The sequence below is a fragment of the Crassostrea angulata genome, chromosome 2 (genome assembly GCF_025612915.1).
Source record: "Crassostrea angulata isolate pt1a10 chromosome 2, ASM2561291v2, whole genome shotgun sequence".
NCBI classification, from domain to species: domain Eukaryota; kingdom Metazoa; phylum Mollusca; class Bivalvia; order Ostreida; family Ostreidae; genus Magallana; species Magallana angulata.
Window position 1 is genome coordinate 28,125,504 of NC_069112.1, and position 15,572 is coordinate 28,141,075.

At 34.4% G+C, this 15,572-nt stretch overlaps 1 protein-coding gene across 1 annotated transcript; it reads right to left on the reverse strand.

Annotated features, from left to right (window-relative positions):
* Nucleotides 1–6,482: 6,482 nt before the first annotated feature.
* LOC128171689 (uncharacterized) lies at nt 6,483–10,152 on the reverse strand. The gene is made up of 3 exons (XM_052837461.1): nt 9,538–10,152; nt 7,386–9,206; nt 6,483–6,847 (listed from the first exon to the last, which is right to left on the reverse strand). The coding sequence occupies exons 2-3, from the start codon at nt 8,896–8,898 to the stop codon at nt 6,825–6,827; spliced, it is 1,536 nt and encodes a 511-aa protein (XP_052693421.1). The 5' UTR covers nt 8,899–9,206; nt 9,538–10,152; the 3' UTR covers nt 6,483–6,824.
* Nucleotides 10,153–15,572: the final 5,420 nt, after the last annotated feature.

The window sequence follows — 15,572 nt, forward strand, 5'->3', positions numbered from 1 at the left end:
AAGGACGCAACCTTGACTTCTCCTGTTTTTTGTTTTTTGTTTTTGCTTTTTTGTACAGGACCTGGCACATTTTTACTTTGCTTTAAGCATTCATATTTATAATGCCTATGGTCCAGCTTCTCTGAGGTGAGCCTTCTCTTTGTCATTATTATTGCGTTTTTAATGTTATTGTTTCATAAATGCAGTAAATGTATTAAACATCCATTTACGAAGTTTCTCGGTAATTTCAACTTAAAGCTATTCACGTTTATCATTAAAAATCTTTACCAGCTGTTTACCTATATTTAGCATTCTTAGTATGGTGGTCCGTTTATGTCTTTATGTATATGAATGAGATATGTTCCGTTGGTCTCCTTTTCGTAAGTGTAAAGTGTGAGTAAGTTTAAGTGTATCCATGTGTAAGGTAACGCATGTATTTCATGTATGTTATGCGTAACAAAAGTTACGAGTAAGTAAAATGTCTATCATTGAGACATGCAGTATTTATGCATATGCCACGTGTTGGTATGGTGTCCAACTAATTGTGACATAAGTATGTATTTGTATTTGAACAATTAACAGGTCTAAGTATTTCAGGTAGTTTCCCTGTGTGGTTCCACGGATATACATCGTAGACATCTTTGACATTGAATGGAGCATCAGCCTCCTACAGGACCAGCACCAGCAGAACCATATCTGATGCACAGTCACCATAACCACTATACTTCACGGATAATCAATTTGATAATCAGTGCCCTCCTCGTATGTTAGATTCATGGACGAATCATTGTGTCAGTATATTTTATAATTCAATGTAAAAGGAAATATAAATAATTTATGTAAAGTCAGTATTTTTTATCGTTTGAGGGTCGGGATCTTCTATTATCCCTAGGTCACTTGGTCATTATGTGACAAATACAATATTCCGGAAAAAATATAAATAAACATACATATATTAAACAACATAGCTGATTTTTAATGGGTAAGAAATGCTAAATGACCATTAACATGTATACAGGAATATTTTTTGCTAAAACACCATAAACCCTATATAAAGAATTGTTATATACATATTAACAACATGACTTACATAACATTTGCTTTAGGAATCAGATATACATTTACAACATATCTTGTAATATAAATTACAAAAACTTAATTTATATTACAAAAAATGTTGTAAAATTATTGTTCACGTTGGGGTAAGAATGTGTGCATGCTTTCTAGAATGATAAATTATTTTTAAGATCATCGCAATCTCAAAACAGGTGTTCCATAACTTTACTTCAAATTATTATAACTTTAATGGGGTCATTATGAGCAGAACAAGACATATTTTTTAGAAAGTAAAAATGTACACCATTTATGACAGTTGTCCAATATAAACTATATGAATGAATACAAAGACGAATCTCTTACATGTTGAAATGCAAACTACAAACAAAAAAAAAATATAAATAAAGCATAATCCTGTTTTAAGCTTCTCTTTCCCTCCTTTTATACCTTAATAATGCTATTCATGACATTTTGTAATTATATACACAACTCTTTTACAAATAAAAAAAACAACATTGGCTACCAAGTTGAACATAAAATGTAGCTATTTCGTCAAACTTTGCATTATCTGAAAAGGAAGATAAAAAGTAGGGGATATTGTTTTTTAATTTCTAATTAAGAATGCAAATTTGAGTTATTCCTATTCCAATAAGACGCCTAAGCCATATAGCTTTACACAATTTCTTGTGTGCTCCACAAAACAGTAAAAAAAATCATCACACATTTGCAACAACTCTAGGGGAAATCTTTGTCAAACCGTCCAGTGTCTGATGAATGTTACAAGATACATTAAAGCTGACATTAATTCATAAATACGCATTATTTCCCTTTTATTTCCGACAACCGCTATAATTATTGTCGATTTCTATTGTTCTGCTCATCGCTAAACACCCCCTATACATGTATAAGGCTGAAAGCACAATTCATGCTTCACCGCAATCGGGTATTTCATAAACCGTAACACGTTACCTTGGAGGAAAAGACATGTATCAACGCGTGTTGAACAAAAATAATATGTCAACCACTGCACTGAGAGGGAATATATCCAATGAACGACAAAACAAGACAGACTGAAATCCAGGCAAATAAACTTCAAAAATCCTCGATAATTGTAGATCCTTTTCCTATTTATGTTATAACATTACACATGCGCAACCACACACTGTGGGTGATCGAGCAATGTCAATGATAGCATGGATTTTAGAAACGGGGTGTTTTTATAGAACCGATTGAAGAGAGTCGTTGTTACGTTGTTACTTTCTTGGATTTACTATCATTTACCTACTGGGTTGGATGTAGTTCCGCAGGGGTTTTCAAAAAGATGCAGACGTTGTTCACTCTGTATCAACGACACACGTGTTCGATGTGCATGTGAAGTAAGGCAGCACTGTGCCAAAAATATGGATACTAGTACCTTGGAAATTCTTTCAAAGAATAAATATATTTTGTATTTTATTGATTGTTGTTTCCTTTATTCTTTATTACAAACTTTTTACTGCAATTTGTAGTTTATGCATTTAGAAGTCCTTGCAACCTGAATGCCTCGATCGGAAAGCAACCGACCGTAACTTTATCGACCGGTATATATACCCCAGTTGTAGTAGAGAAGCGATCGAAACTAATATGGCGACCTTTTATGAATTCATGTCAGCTTTATATACTGAAGTTTGTACAATAAAGAACATATTTTCAAATGGCAAAACTTGTCCTAAGATATCCATTGATGACACATCATTTATAATATATGTATACGTGACATCACTCACTGCATGAATTATCCCTTTACACTTTAGTATTTAATTTCACGCTACAAAAACATGAAGTTTATATATTAGATTTTCATTTATTGAAAAAAAAAATGTTAGAGATATATTATAAATAGAAAAAAAGGAAATTTTCAAAAAATATAGACTGGTTTATAAATAGTATGTGTTTGTAAACGATAAGAGTTCTTCAGTTCTTTAATTTCTTTAAGCTGATATATTGACATCAATTAAAAAAACCCAAAAGCATTCGGTCTCGGATCTAGGTATTTTTTTCACATATTGTTTTCGTTTAGATGAAAACAACATTAACTTTCAGTACAAAATGCAATTTGTCTGCCATTTCATTGCTATCACAAAATAAACACCATTTTTCATGAATCGAAATGTCTATTCTTCTAATTTCACCCTTTCTCTAAAAAGTTTTAGGAATAATGGATACAACAACAATTTCAAAGAATGTCTCCTATCTTCTCTCTTTAAAGCTGGCATGAGTTCATAAATACGCATTATTTCCCGTTTATCTCCAACTACCGCCATATAAGTTGTCGATTTCTATTGTTCTGCTCATCGCTACACACCCCCTATATAAGGCCGAAAGCAGAATCAGATAACACCAAAGCTAAGGTGGTGGATGTAATGGGGTCGGTCGATTTTTTTTTAAATTTTACATTTTTTCTATATTTACTCTCTCTCTCTCTCTCTCTCACGCAACTTTACTGCAATAAATGTGTGCTAAATCCACTAACATTGTGTTTTACATATTGCTCAAAATAGAAGCTAGCAGCGATTTTGAAATTCTTTTACGAACTTGAAATAACTGGATGGAAATCACATTTGCATCTTTTTGTTGGCAATTGATTGGTTTTTTTTAAAATTAAACAATGGTTCATTTCGGAAGATAAAGTCCGCCTGGGTTAATCATGTTCCTTTATGTATACTAAAAACTACAGTATTGCCTGACTATAAAAATGAGAGGAAACATGAATAAGAATCACTTTCTGTTTATTGAGTTTTAACTACAGCGCACTACAACTTTCTAGAGATCTGTTATAAATAAGTTTTATGTATTTCGTGGTATGCATAAATAAAAAAAAAAATTCCATACATATTCACCTTTCATCTTTAATACAATATTCACACTAATTAGAACTATTAAGATAGACATTCATATATCATATACAGATTTCGATAGGAGAAATAATGAGTTACATATGTACCACCTTTCAATGAGTTCGAACAATTATTTCAAAAGTTGTAGACGTTTTATGTTGCTAAACTGTACTTATTCATGTTTGAAAAATTGTATCAAAATGCAATTTTAATGTGATAGCTTTCCTACTGGCAAGTTGAAATGGCCTTTAAATTTTAAAATACATAAAAAAAAGGATTGAGATTTTTTTCTTTAAAACTTTGCTTTATTATATAGAAATCAGTAAAAAAAAAGTGACGTAAGTTTAGAGAGCACTCATCGCTATAATTGCCCTGATAGGGTACCTGTGTTAGCTCCTACACCATGAACAAATATTTGCAATATACCAATATTTAAGTTCAATTGAATGTTTACATATTAATCGTCAAATTTAAACAAATATTACACAGATTTAACAACATAATCTATATAACAAAAGCCTTACACCACTACCCCATAATATAAGTTGCCATAAATTCATATTAAAGGGACTTGGTCACGATTTTGGTCAAATTTTTTTTTTTATTATTTACAATGCTTTAGGAATGTAATTTTAGTGATAAAATAAAATTTGAGAGTCAGTCGTAGAGTAATGAGTAAGATACAGCGCTCACAATTCTTTGTCATGTAAACAAGGCTCGTGTCCTGTTATTGTTTACATAGGTTCAATATACCTATAAAAATCTTTTTCAAGCTGATATGTCTATCGTTTTATTCATTTTAAGCAAAAATAAACAGTTCCTAACGTTTAACACACTCTTTTTAAGTCTAATACTAGAATTTTCAGTTCAACATTAAAAATGTAAACAAAAGCTTTGTTTTCATAGCAAAGCATTGTAAGATCTGCAACTCGCTTATATTGCAACGAATGACACTCAAATTTTGGTTGCCTATTAAAAATGCCGTACTGAAGCATTGTAAATATTTCAATCTGAAAAATAATTTTTGACCAAAATCGTGACCATGCCCCTTTAAGTATTTAGGTCTAAGCCATAATTTCACAACATTCATGTTTAATGTAATACAAATTACAAACAAACACTATCTATGTTACAATATATATTTTGAAATAAAAATTATCGGTCACATCAGTGTTGAAATGTCTGCCTGCTTTCTAGAATGATTGATGGTTGATTATTTTTAAGATTATTGCAATGTCAAAACAAGTGTTCAGCATCTACCCATAACTTTAATTCAAACTATAATAAATTGAATTGATTTCTTGTGTTTAAAATAAAACATTGGAAAAAATAATGATACATTAGCCACAACTTAAGTACATCTTTATGAAATCTCTGAGTATCACATAAATGCTACAAGACAGTTAAAATGATTTAAATTGTACAACATAGTATACATTGTCAAATTGCAAAATAATTGAAAAAAAAATACAATAACGGATCTTAGAAGTATTCAGAAACATAGTTACTGATAAATGTGGGATGATACAGATCCATTAATGACACATTATTTATAAAACATGTATGTATACGTGAAATCCCTCTCTTCATGAATAATCCCCTTGGAATACACAATTTAGCTCACACCATAAAAACATGAGGTGCTTATACAAGGTTTACGTTTTATTTGTTGATAAAAATGTCAGTGATGCACCATTAATCATAGGTTAAAAAAAAGTACAGATGTTCGAGGAGGCCAGGATTTCTTGTAAATTTTACGTGTAAATGTACATTGAGTGTACCTTTATGTCATTAATAAATGTCTGATCTAAGTAATTTTTGTACTTATTAAACCTTTAGATTCAAGTTAGAAAAATGCATTTTATCTGCTATAAAACTGCTATTACAAAACATTAATTTATTCTCTGTATAGTCTTAGGGATTAAGGATACAACAATTATTTCAAGGAATGTGTCCTATTTTCATTTTTCTAGGTATAATGGTAAAATTGGCCCAAACAAACAAATTAATGGTTTTTTAAAATAAAATAATAGAGAGGTTTAGATTTCAAACGTGTACGGGTACGTGTATGTGTCCTAAGGGAATCACCTAAATTCTTCGCGTATAACGTCATCAGTTTTTGTGACGACAAGGTTTCTACACGTTTTGTAACTTTGTAGACTGTCGGCTACACGTAAGTACAAACTTATAATTTTACAACAAATATAATTTAATTGATGGGTAAATATATTCTTCCGATAGATTTCATAGATTTTTTGACCATTGCTTGCAAATTGATAAGAAATTCACCATTAATTTTGAGTTAATAAAGTAAATTTATGTCAAAAAACTGCGTCTCAATTTACGTATACGTTCACATCCTACAAGTTATGAAATCTCAACTGATTAATTACAAAAACGTGTACTTGTACGTGTAGTTATAACACACGTACGCATAGCTGTACGCGTTTTAAATCTCAACCTCTCTAATACTGTCATCATACATTTATATGGGCTTTGCCTGTTGCCTAATCCATTTGATTACTCAATAAAATATGTTAAAATTAAATTATACCGTCATCATAAAATTTTCAAATATATAAATATCATTCACAGTTTTCAGTTATTAAGAAATATGGATTCTATATAAATGTATGCATTTAGCAGCGTAAATAGCATTTTTGTTTACACAGAGCAACATATAGCAAGTTTGGATGGTTAGAAAGTGTAAAGTAAATAGGAGTAAGTTTTGCAGTCCATATGAATTACATGTATTATGCACAGATCATTTTTAGCTACAGATGTTCAGGAAAGTTACAAACAACATGTGTGATATTAAAAACAGGCTAAATTTAAACACAAACATTTACAACATGTCAATTTGCAAGTTAGATCCATTCACAGACTTCATTTGAGATGGACAAGGTATCCCTATTAGGAGGTTCTGTCTACAACATCTACAACATGACATTGCCAGCTGTTAGTTATTCAGTATCATACAAATTATAAAACGATAGGTCTTGATCTTCATATGAAAAGTTTGAAACAATTACAATGATCCTGTTTTAAATTTTATCTATTTGGTTAAATTCATTTGACTTAAATCAAAAAATTACAATTTATCAATATATATTTTATATGATGAAATAACTACAATGGCCTGTTATTTCAAGCAATTTAATTAAATGGCATGTGACTGTAGATCATGTTAATGAAATGTTTTTTTATCTTATATGTTTTTTTTAGATGATCAGATTTATCAGAAAGATTGTTTGATAGAGCAAATTCTGTAACAACGAACTGTTTAGAAAAATAAGACAAACATTCCTTAAATGTATCTTATTGATTAAAAAAATTAACACGGAACATGTGTCTTAGTCTAATCAACATCAATGATAATGGCTCAGACTTATCTTTAGGACTAATAATTTACATGGATGGTGTGTCTTATTTACCTATTTCTAATAGACATCGATGATTATGATTTAGCCTTACCTGTCAGAGCACCCTGTCTGGTCATATACTTATAGACACACAGCTTGCTGTCCCAAGATCCAACCCAGAGACGGTGAGTGTAAGCATCATAACTCAGGCTGAGTGGTGCATCCATCTTTTTCGAATCTGTCACTATGTGTGAGAGGAACTGACCGTCCTTGTCTATCATTTGAATGGTGTTGCTTAAATCATCACACACCAGAATGTGTGACAGCGTGTCAGTACAGATTCCACAGGGCCATATTCCTGAATTTGATGGATGTCCTGTATAGGAGAAACGATGTCTTCCCCCACGCTCTGTCACCACTACAGCATTATTACTGTCAGACACCACAACATCGCCGTTGTTGTTTTCTGTTACATAGATAGGATCATTATACAGTCCCTGTCCTGTGTTGTCGTGTGGTATTGTTTGAGTCAGTTCTCTGAACTGGTTGTAACGGGTTACTTTGCCTATCAACGGTTCCTCTTTACACATCCCGACCAATAGATCCTCAGTGAACGGGGACCAATACACACACTGTGGTCGCCATCTGAAATCTATTCTTTTTATAAATGTGGTCGTTGTTTTCATATCTTTTGAGAGCTTGTTAATGTTGTAATCCTTATTTATGTATATCAATTCACTATCACTGTTCACTGTGTGAAATCCATTATATAAATCACTACATAAATCCTTCACACGATGTAGAGTTGAACCTGTTGTGTGTGTCAAGATGAGATTATATCCATCACTGACCCAGACCCGGTGTGATGTCACACAGGAAATGTGATAACAACCATCAACAGTTGTTAGTGTAAGAGAGTAACGTATCTTAGGAACGGGCATTAGTTTCAAAAGAAAATCGTTCTCGATGCATCGGTGATCTCTCTTTGTGATTTGGATTTCACTAAGTAACTCCATCACTTTCTTCTTATTGAGTGACTCGGTCATGGAGAGCTGGCTGCTGTGTTGAGGTATCTGGGAGATGCAGGATAGGCGGATTGTCTTAATGTATAAAAGGAATTGGTGCGGACTTTTTTCTGACTGTTCATATATGTGTATATATCTCTGAAGACGGAGAATAAGTCTGACCAACCTTCTCCTTTGTTCTAACCATCTGTGTTTGATATCACTGGTACAAAACACATTGTACATAAAATCGATTTGCATAGAGTCAATTATATTCTTCATTTTCTGGGACTTTTTTAACATATGTGGTTGATAGTGGGATATTTCTGTACGACATGTTTTGATATCAGCTTTGATTCCTGGCATGAGAACATATCCCGAAAAAAAAGCCTCACTTTTGATGGTGTTGATTGTTAATTTGCTCTGTTGTCGCTTTGTTTCATACGCTCCTTGTATATCCAGAATTGTGTGCTGTCCTTTTCCAAAGAAACAACTTTTAAATGTGTGTGAATTGTCCTCGGAACAAGAATCACACAGAGGAACCTGACAATGTTTACAATACTTTCTATAAACTTGCCTCGGATGTCTCACACAAAACTCTTGTGTTAGGATGCTGTTCATTGTCTTTACGGTGCGGCACAATATAATGGTCTGTTGTTTCGGAAGTTTTTATATGGTTCACTTTTACACCTGAGACTGAGATTGCATGGGCAGGATTCGCAATAGTATTCTTCGTCCCTCGGACACTTTGAACACTGCTGGACTTTGTATGGTGTGCTTCTTTTGTCCATGATATAGTGAGTTTAAATTACAATATCACTGATAATATTAATGCAATGTAAGATAAGTTTTTTAAAGCAAAGAAAAAAATCACTGTAGGAAACACAAGACGTTAAAAATACTTTCTCAGGTAAAACTTCTCTAGTGACCTGGAAAAGTAGGATAACAAACGAATTAAACATATCATTGACATACATGTATGGTATCAATATTCTGTATTTATTTTCATTAGTAAAAAAAACAAATTTTGCAATATAAGTTTTGATGAGAGAGTGCAATATTTACAGATATTGAAGAATAATTCAACTCAGACGAAATGAGGGTAGTGATGTTTATTCTAAATATCCATAACTCCAAGAAACATTTCTATGAAATTGGGCAATTGAATGTTATAAGACAGTTTAATTAAATTGTAAAAACAGAGTACATAATATCAAATGTATAAACTTGTCCTAAAATATGATTGATAAAAAAGAATACCTGGTCTCGGTAGTTTTCAGATACACAGTAACTGGTGAATGTAGAGTTACACAGAGTTTAATGATATATGGATACGTAATATCGCCCACTTCACGTTTTATCCCCTTGTAAATCAGCATTTTAGTTCACACTATCAAATACATGAAGTACAAATATAAGGTTTACATTTGTTGATGAAAATGCATTATATGCACGATAAATTTTTCAGACAAAAGTACATTTGTTCTAGAAAGCCGTCCTGGCTCATAAATAGTATGTGTAATTTAACAGTGAGAGTTCTTTAAGTTTGTTAAACTTCAAATTTGGCATCAATTCACAAAAAATAAAAGCAGTTGGTCTATTGTCGGATGTCAGATCTAAGTATTTTTGTATAGATGAAACCTTATATTCTAGTACGCAATGCGCTGCGTTCTGGATTCAGTTTGCGCACTCGATTCCATACTTTATTAGTAAAAATCTACAAAAGACAAATGAATGTTGTTGCAATACACATATATTTATAGACATGATAACAATCACAATAATCCGACTCCATATATTTCCGTATATAAATGTATTAATAACTCAAACTGTTTTAGTTTCATCAGCAACTATGCGTTCAGCAAACTCAAACAGAAAATCACTACATTGATATTTACTTATATATCGTAAATATGCCATGCACTTATACTGTATGAGAAAAACAGCCTTATATTGTATGCTTAAACGATTAAATAATACTATCGACATATATTCAGAAAAGTACAAAGTACATGTTTCCGTTCCCGACCAAGACAAAATTTTGTAAAACTCCGCGCACGTTTTCGCAACTTAATTGGAACTTGCCTTATGCTAGGAAAAATCAGTAATAGTATCATAACTATCAGGAAGTACCAAATTTTTCCATTTACTTATACATCAAAGAGAATCGATAAAAAGTCGTGTTTACCATACTTCCAACATAAAGTTCATTTTCATCAATATACTCTTATTTATCGAATTATTACTTATCTCAAGGATGGTAATAAGTAACGGAAGTGTACTGTTACTTACTCACTCATACAATTCTGTCTGTCATCACAAAGAATAAGGTGTATTGAAGTTTTTACCATTGTCTACATAACACTTTGAAAATGGACCACCTAATTCACTTTCAAATTGACATCTACCTTCCCATAGTGAGGGAATAAGATTTAAAGCACAGAAAAAAATCACTTAGAAAAAACAAGACGGTAGACATCCTTTCTCAGGTAAAACTTCTTAAAGTACACAGACAGAGTGCAAAACCATCGATTAAGAAGCTTGTATGTATCCTGAACGATGTCAAAAACTAGAAGGAAGAATACTATGGAACATCATCAGACATAGAGCAGACAAAGAGTTGAAATTTGCAAAATGTTCTCCGAAATCACTCCCAACATCCCCGACTATTTGTAACTCTTCCTTAGCGAAAGGTTTCAATAAAAAAATGGAATGGACCTGGAAACGTGGTAACACAAATGCATTTACACATCATTGACATATGGTTCTCAATACACTGAATGTATATCCATTAGTAGAAAGAAATAATATATAGCAAAAGAATCTTAAATGACAAACTGAATAGGGTTAATTAGAGTAATGAGTGCAATGTTAACATATTGTTATGGGGATTCAACTCAGACGAAACAAGAGAAATAATGTCTATTCCAAATGTTCACAACTCTCAGGGACATCAGAAACAAATCGGCCAATTAAAACTTAAGACAAAGTACATATTACCAAATGCCAAAACTCGTGCTAAAATATGATTGATGAGAAAGTCCAATGCCTTGTCTCGGGTAGCATTCAGATACACAGTATCTGGTCCATGTAGAAGAGAACTCAGAAGAACTCCCCCCCCCTCCCTTAAAAATAATATTCGTAAATTTTTAAAAGAAAGATCAAGATCCATTTGGATATAAACATTCAAGGATTCTGGGATAATACATTTTTTCAAATTACGAATACTATGTAGAAAAACTATTGATTCAGCTTTAACAGATTATGAAAATTGATACTCTTTCTTAATGAATATTAGTCAAAAATTATAATCCTTGTATATCTAAAAGGGTGTGGCATTTTATTCAAACAGATGATGAATGCAAAAATGTTACACATCAACTCATATTATTGCATGAATTAAAGAGAAAATCTAACAAATTAAAAATGAAATAACAAAAGATATTTGAGTTATTAAGAGATTTAGCTAGACCCCTGAATTTGTGGACCTGAAGAAATTTACAAACATATTTGCTCAAATGTGCAAGTAATTCTGGTAATACATCTGAAATCCAATCCTTAATTATTAAGTCCACTAAACTTAATTAGAGTTAATTTAGGATCCGGTGACATACCTGTTGTAATGATTATATGTAAGAACAATAACTCTGTATGTAATGTATCTTTGGATTATTGCCCTTGATTAAAAGAGTCTGAAATGCATAGTGTGTTCCATGTGATGGGTCATTGACAAACGGTATTAATTTATGGTAATCCAGTGCTTAAGGATACTACATTGGCGACGAGGATTGTGAATAGACTCTATGATTTAGAATGGCGCAGTTAATTACGACTGATCTAGGGGGAATTCCTACATTTGATTGTGATGGAGAACCGACTACGGTAGGGGTCAGATGGCAAAAATGGCGCAGAGCTTTTGAGTTATTTGTTGTCGGTAAAGGAAAGAAAATGCGGCACAAAGAGAGCATTATTATTGCATTGCGGAGGTATGAAGATGCAAGATATATATTTCACATTTCCCGCGGCTCGCGAACCTGATGGAGATTAGACGGTGTACGACATAGCTATGGAACAACTTGACAACTACTTCCGGCCTAGAGTAAACACACCATTCGAAAGGCATGGATTTCGTTTGATGACACAAGAACCGACAGAGAGTGTGGATCAGTTTGTGACTCGATTGAAACAGAAAGCGCAACATTGTAACTTTGACAAGGAGACGAACATATAAGGGATCAAGTCATCGAAAAATGCAAATCATCTCACTTACGTAGGAAATTACTGGAGAGAGGAGGTGATTTGACACTCGAGCAAACGTTAACTACAGCAAGGGCTTTTGAACAAAGTCAACAACAAGCTACCGGAATTGAAGGAGGAAGGAATTCAGAAGCTTTTGTGAATAAAGTAAGTGTACGAAAACACAAACCGAACTCAAGTATAACTTGTTATAGGTGTGGTCAAAGAGGACACATTAAGTCAGATCCAGCATGTCCAGCCATCGGTCAAAAATGTCTTAAGTGCAACAAGCCCGATCACTTTGCTAAGTGCTGTAAATCGTTCACACCAAAGACTCACAATTATAGTCACAAATATTCCGGACGCAGCAAACCGAAGCCACGAGTTAGACTGGTGGACACAACAGACCAGGAGGATTCTGATGAAGCTTATGCATTTACATTGTCTATGGATAACCCACAAGAAACACTTGAAACACTTACAGCCAATGGACCGTTTCACCCAACCGTTACCACAAATATTGGTGGAGTAGAAGATATTGTGATGATTGTCGAGTCTGGTGCTAGTTGTAACGTACTGGATCGCTTCTTATGGGAGGATTTAAAGAAGAGAAGAGTAAGATGTACGTCACAGCGATCTAGTAAAAAAACTTTATGCGTATGGAAGTTCAAAACCACTGGACACCCTAGGAAGCTTTATGGCAGACATTTCAGTGGGAAATTCTTCAGTGAAAGCAGTGTTTATTGTGATTCAAGGTAAAGGACAGGCCCTGTTAGGACATAAAACAGCAACAGAGCTCGGAATTCTGAAAGTGGCACATGCAAATTTCCTGCCAGAAGCCAATATATTTACCAAATATGAAAAGTACTTTAATGGTGTGGGAAAGTTAAAGAACTTTAAGTTGATGTTACATATAGATGAGAATGTTACACCTGTAGCACAGCAAGTCAGGAGGATTCCATTCGCTATGAGGGAGAAGGTTGAGGCAAAACTCAAGGAGTTACAGGACATGGATATCATTGAGCCAGTTGAGGGACCATCATCTTGGGTCAGCCCTATTGTTGTCTCACCGAAGCAGTCTGGAGATATTCGTCTGTGCGTGGACATGAGGCAAGCTAATGAGGCCATTATTAGAGAGAGACATCCAATACCTACCACTGATGAGATCCTGCACGAGCTAAATGGGAGTTGTATTTTCAGCAAGTTAGACCTTAAGTGGGGTTTTCATCAATTGGAGCTAGCTGATGAATCTCGTGACATTGCCACTTTTGTTACTCATATTGGACTGTTTCGCTACAAGAGACTTAGTTTTGGTGTCACGTCTGCACCTGAGATTTATCAGCACACCATTCAGCAGGCACTTCATGGATGTGACGGAGTGATAAATATGTCGGACGACATTATTGTACATGCCAAAACAATGGAAGAGCACGACCGCAGATTGCTAGCTGTGATTAAGAAATTAGGCAGCAAGGGATTGACATTTAATAAGGAAAAATGTCAACTTCGTCTCCGAAAACTAGAGTTCATGGGACACGTCTTATCAGACAAAGGAATCGACCCGACCCGAAAGCTATAGTAGAAGCTAGACCACCAACAAACGCATCAGAAGTCAGAAGTTTCCTGGGATTGGTTACATATTGTGGAAAGTTCATTCCAAACCTAGCATCACTGTCAGAACCGTTTAGACTTTTGACGAGGAAAAACCAACCATTTACTTGGGGTCCTGAACAAGACAAAGCATTCCGAAAGCTGATAACAAGTTTATCGAAAGCTGAGACTTTAGGATATTTTGATCCAAAAGCGAGAACTCAATTGATAGCGGATGCCAGTCCTGTGGGGCTTGGTGCAGTGTTAGTACAGATACAACAGGGAGAGCCCCGTATTATTTGCCTTGCAAGCAAAAGTTTGACAGATGTTGAAAGAAGATACTCGCAGACCGAGAAAGAAGCCCTAGCATTGGTGTGGGCGTGTGAACGCTTTTACATGTATTTGTATGGCATCGAGTTTGATTTGCTGACAGACCATAAGCCTTTACAGTTCATTTACAGCAAGAAATCAAACCCGTGTGCACGCATTCAGCGATGGGTATTGAGACTCCAACCCTTTCAGTTCACAGTAAAGTACATTCCCGGACACAAAAATGTTGCTGATGTACTTTCTCGACTGTGTATATATAAATCTGATGCACCCTCACCAAGTGAAATATCAGAGGATTTTGTGAGATTGGTGGCTCTGCAAGCCGTACCAAGAACCTTGACGATTCAGGAGGTGGAGAAAGAGTCCGCTGGAGATCTTGAGCTACACAGAGTGAAAGAAGCCTTACTAACTGGAAATTGGACAGATTGTGAGAAAAGCTACGTATCCGTTAAAACTGAACTGTGCAGCATAGGAAAGGTGATTCTCAGAGGTACACGTATTGTGATTCCAACCAGTTTGAGGGAGAGAGTTTTAAGCGCTGCTCATGAAGGACACCAAGGAATCACTAAAACCAAACAACGACTGAGAGAGAAAGTATGGTAGCCAAAGATTGACAGTGATGCTGAACGTGTTTGCAAGAAATGTTATGCATGTCAAGTAGTAGGAGGTCCATCGTCACCTGAGCCTTTACGCCGTAAAGTGCTTCCAGATTATCCATGGCAAGCTACAGCAATTGATCTAATGGGACCGTTTCTAACAGGAGAATCAGTATTGGTGTATGTGGACTATTACAGCCGTTTCTTTGAAACTTTTATTTTGAAGAACACAGGATCAACCAAGATCATTGAATGTTTGGAGGAGATTTTTGCTCGATATGGTATTCCTGACACCCTGAGGAGTGACAATGGAGCCCAATTTCGTTCAGCAGAATTTGAAAAGTTTTTAGAGGAATACGGCATCAACCATGAAACATCCACACCTTATTGGCCACAAGCTAATGGAGAAGTCGAGCGACAGAACAAGACCTTACTCAAGGCTATCAGGACAGCTCATGTTGAGGGAAAGGATTGGAGAAAGGAGTTGCCAAAATTTCTATCAGCTTATAGAAACACACCACATACAGTAACTGGAGTTGGACC

Bases quoted from the DNA above. Each gene is read 5' to 3' on its own strand.
- LOC128171689 (XM_052837461.1), bottom strand. From the start codon at position 8,898: ATGAACAGCATCCTAACACAAGAGTTTTGTGTGAGACATCCGAGGCAA. The intron at 6,848-7,385 runs GTAAGGCTAAAT...GTCATGTTGTAG, and splicing joins CAGACAGGGTGCTCTGACAG to ATGTTGTAGACAGAACCTCC.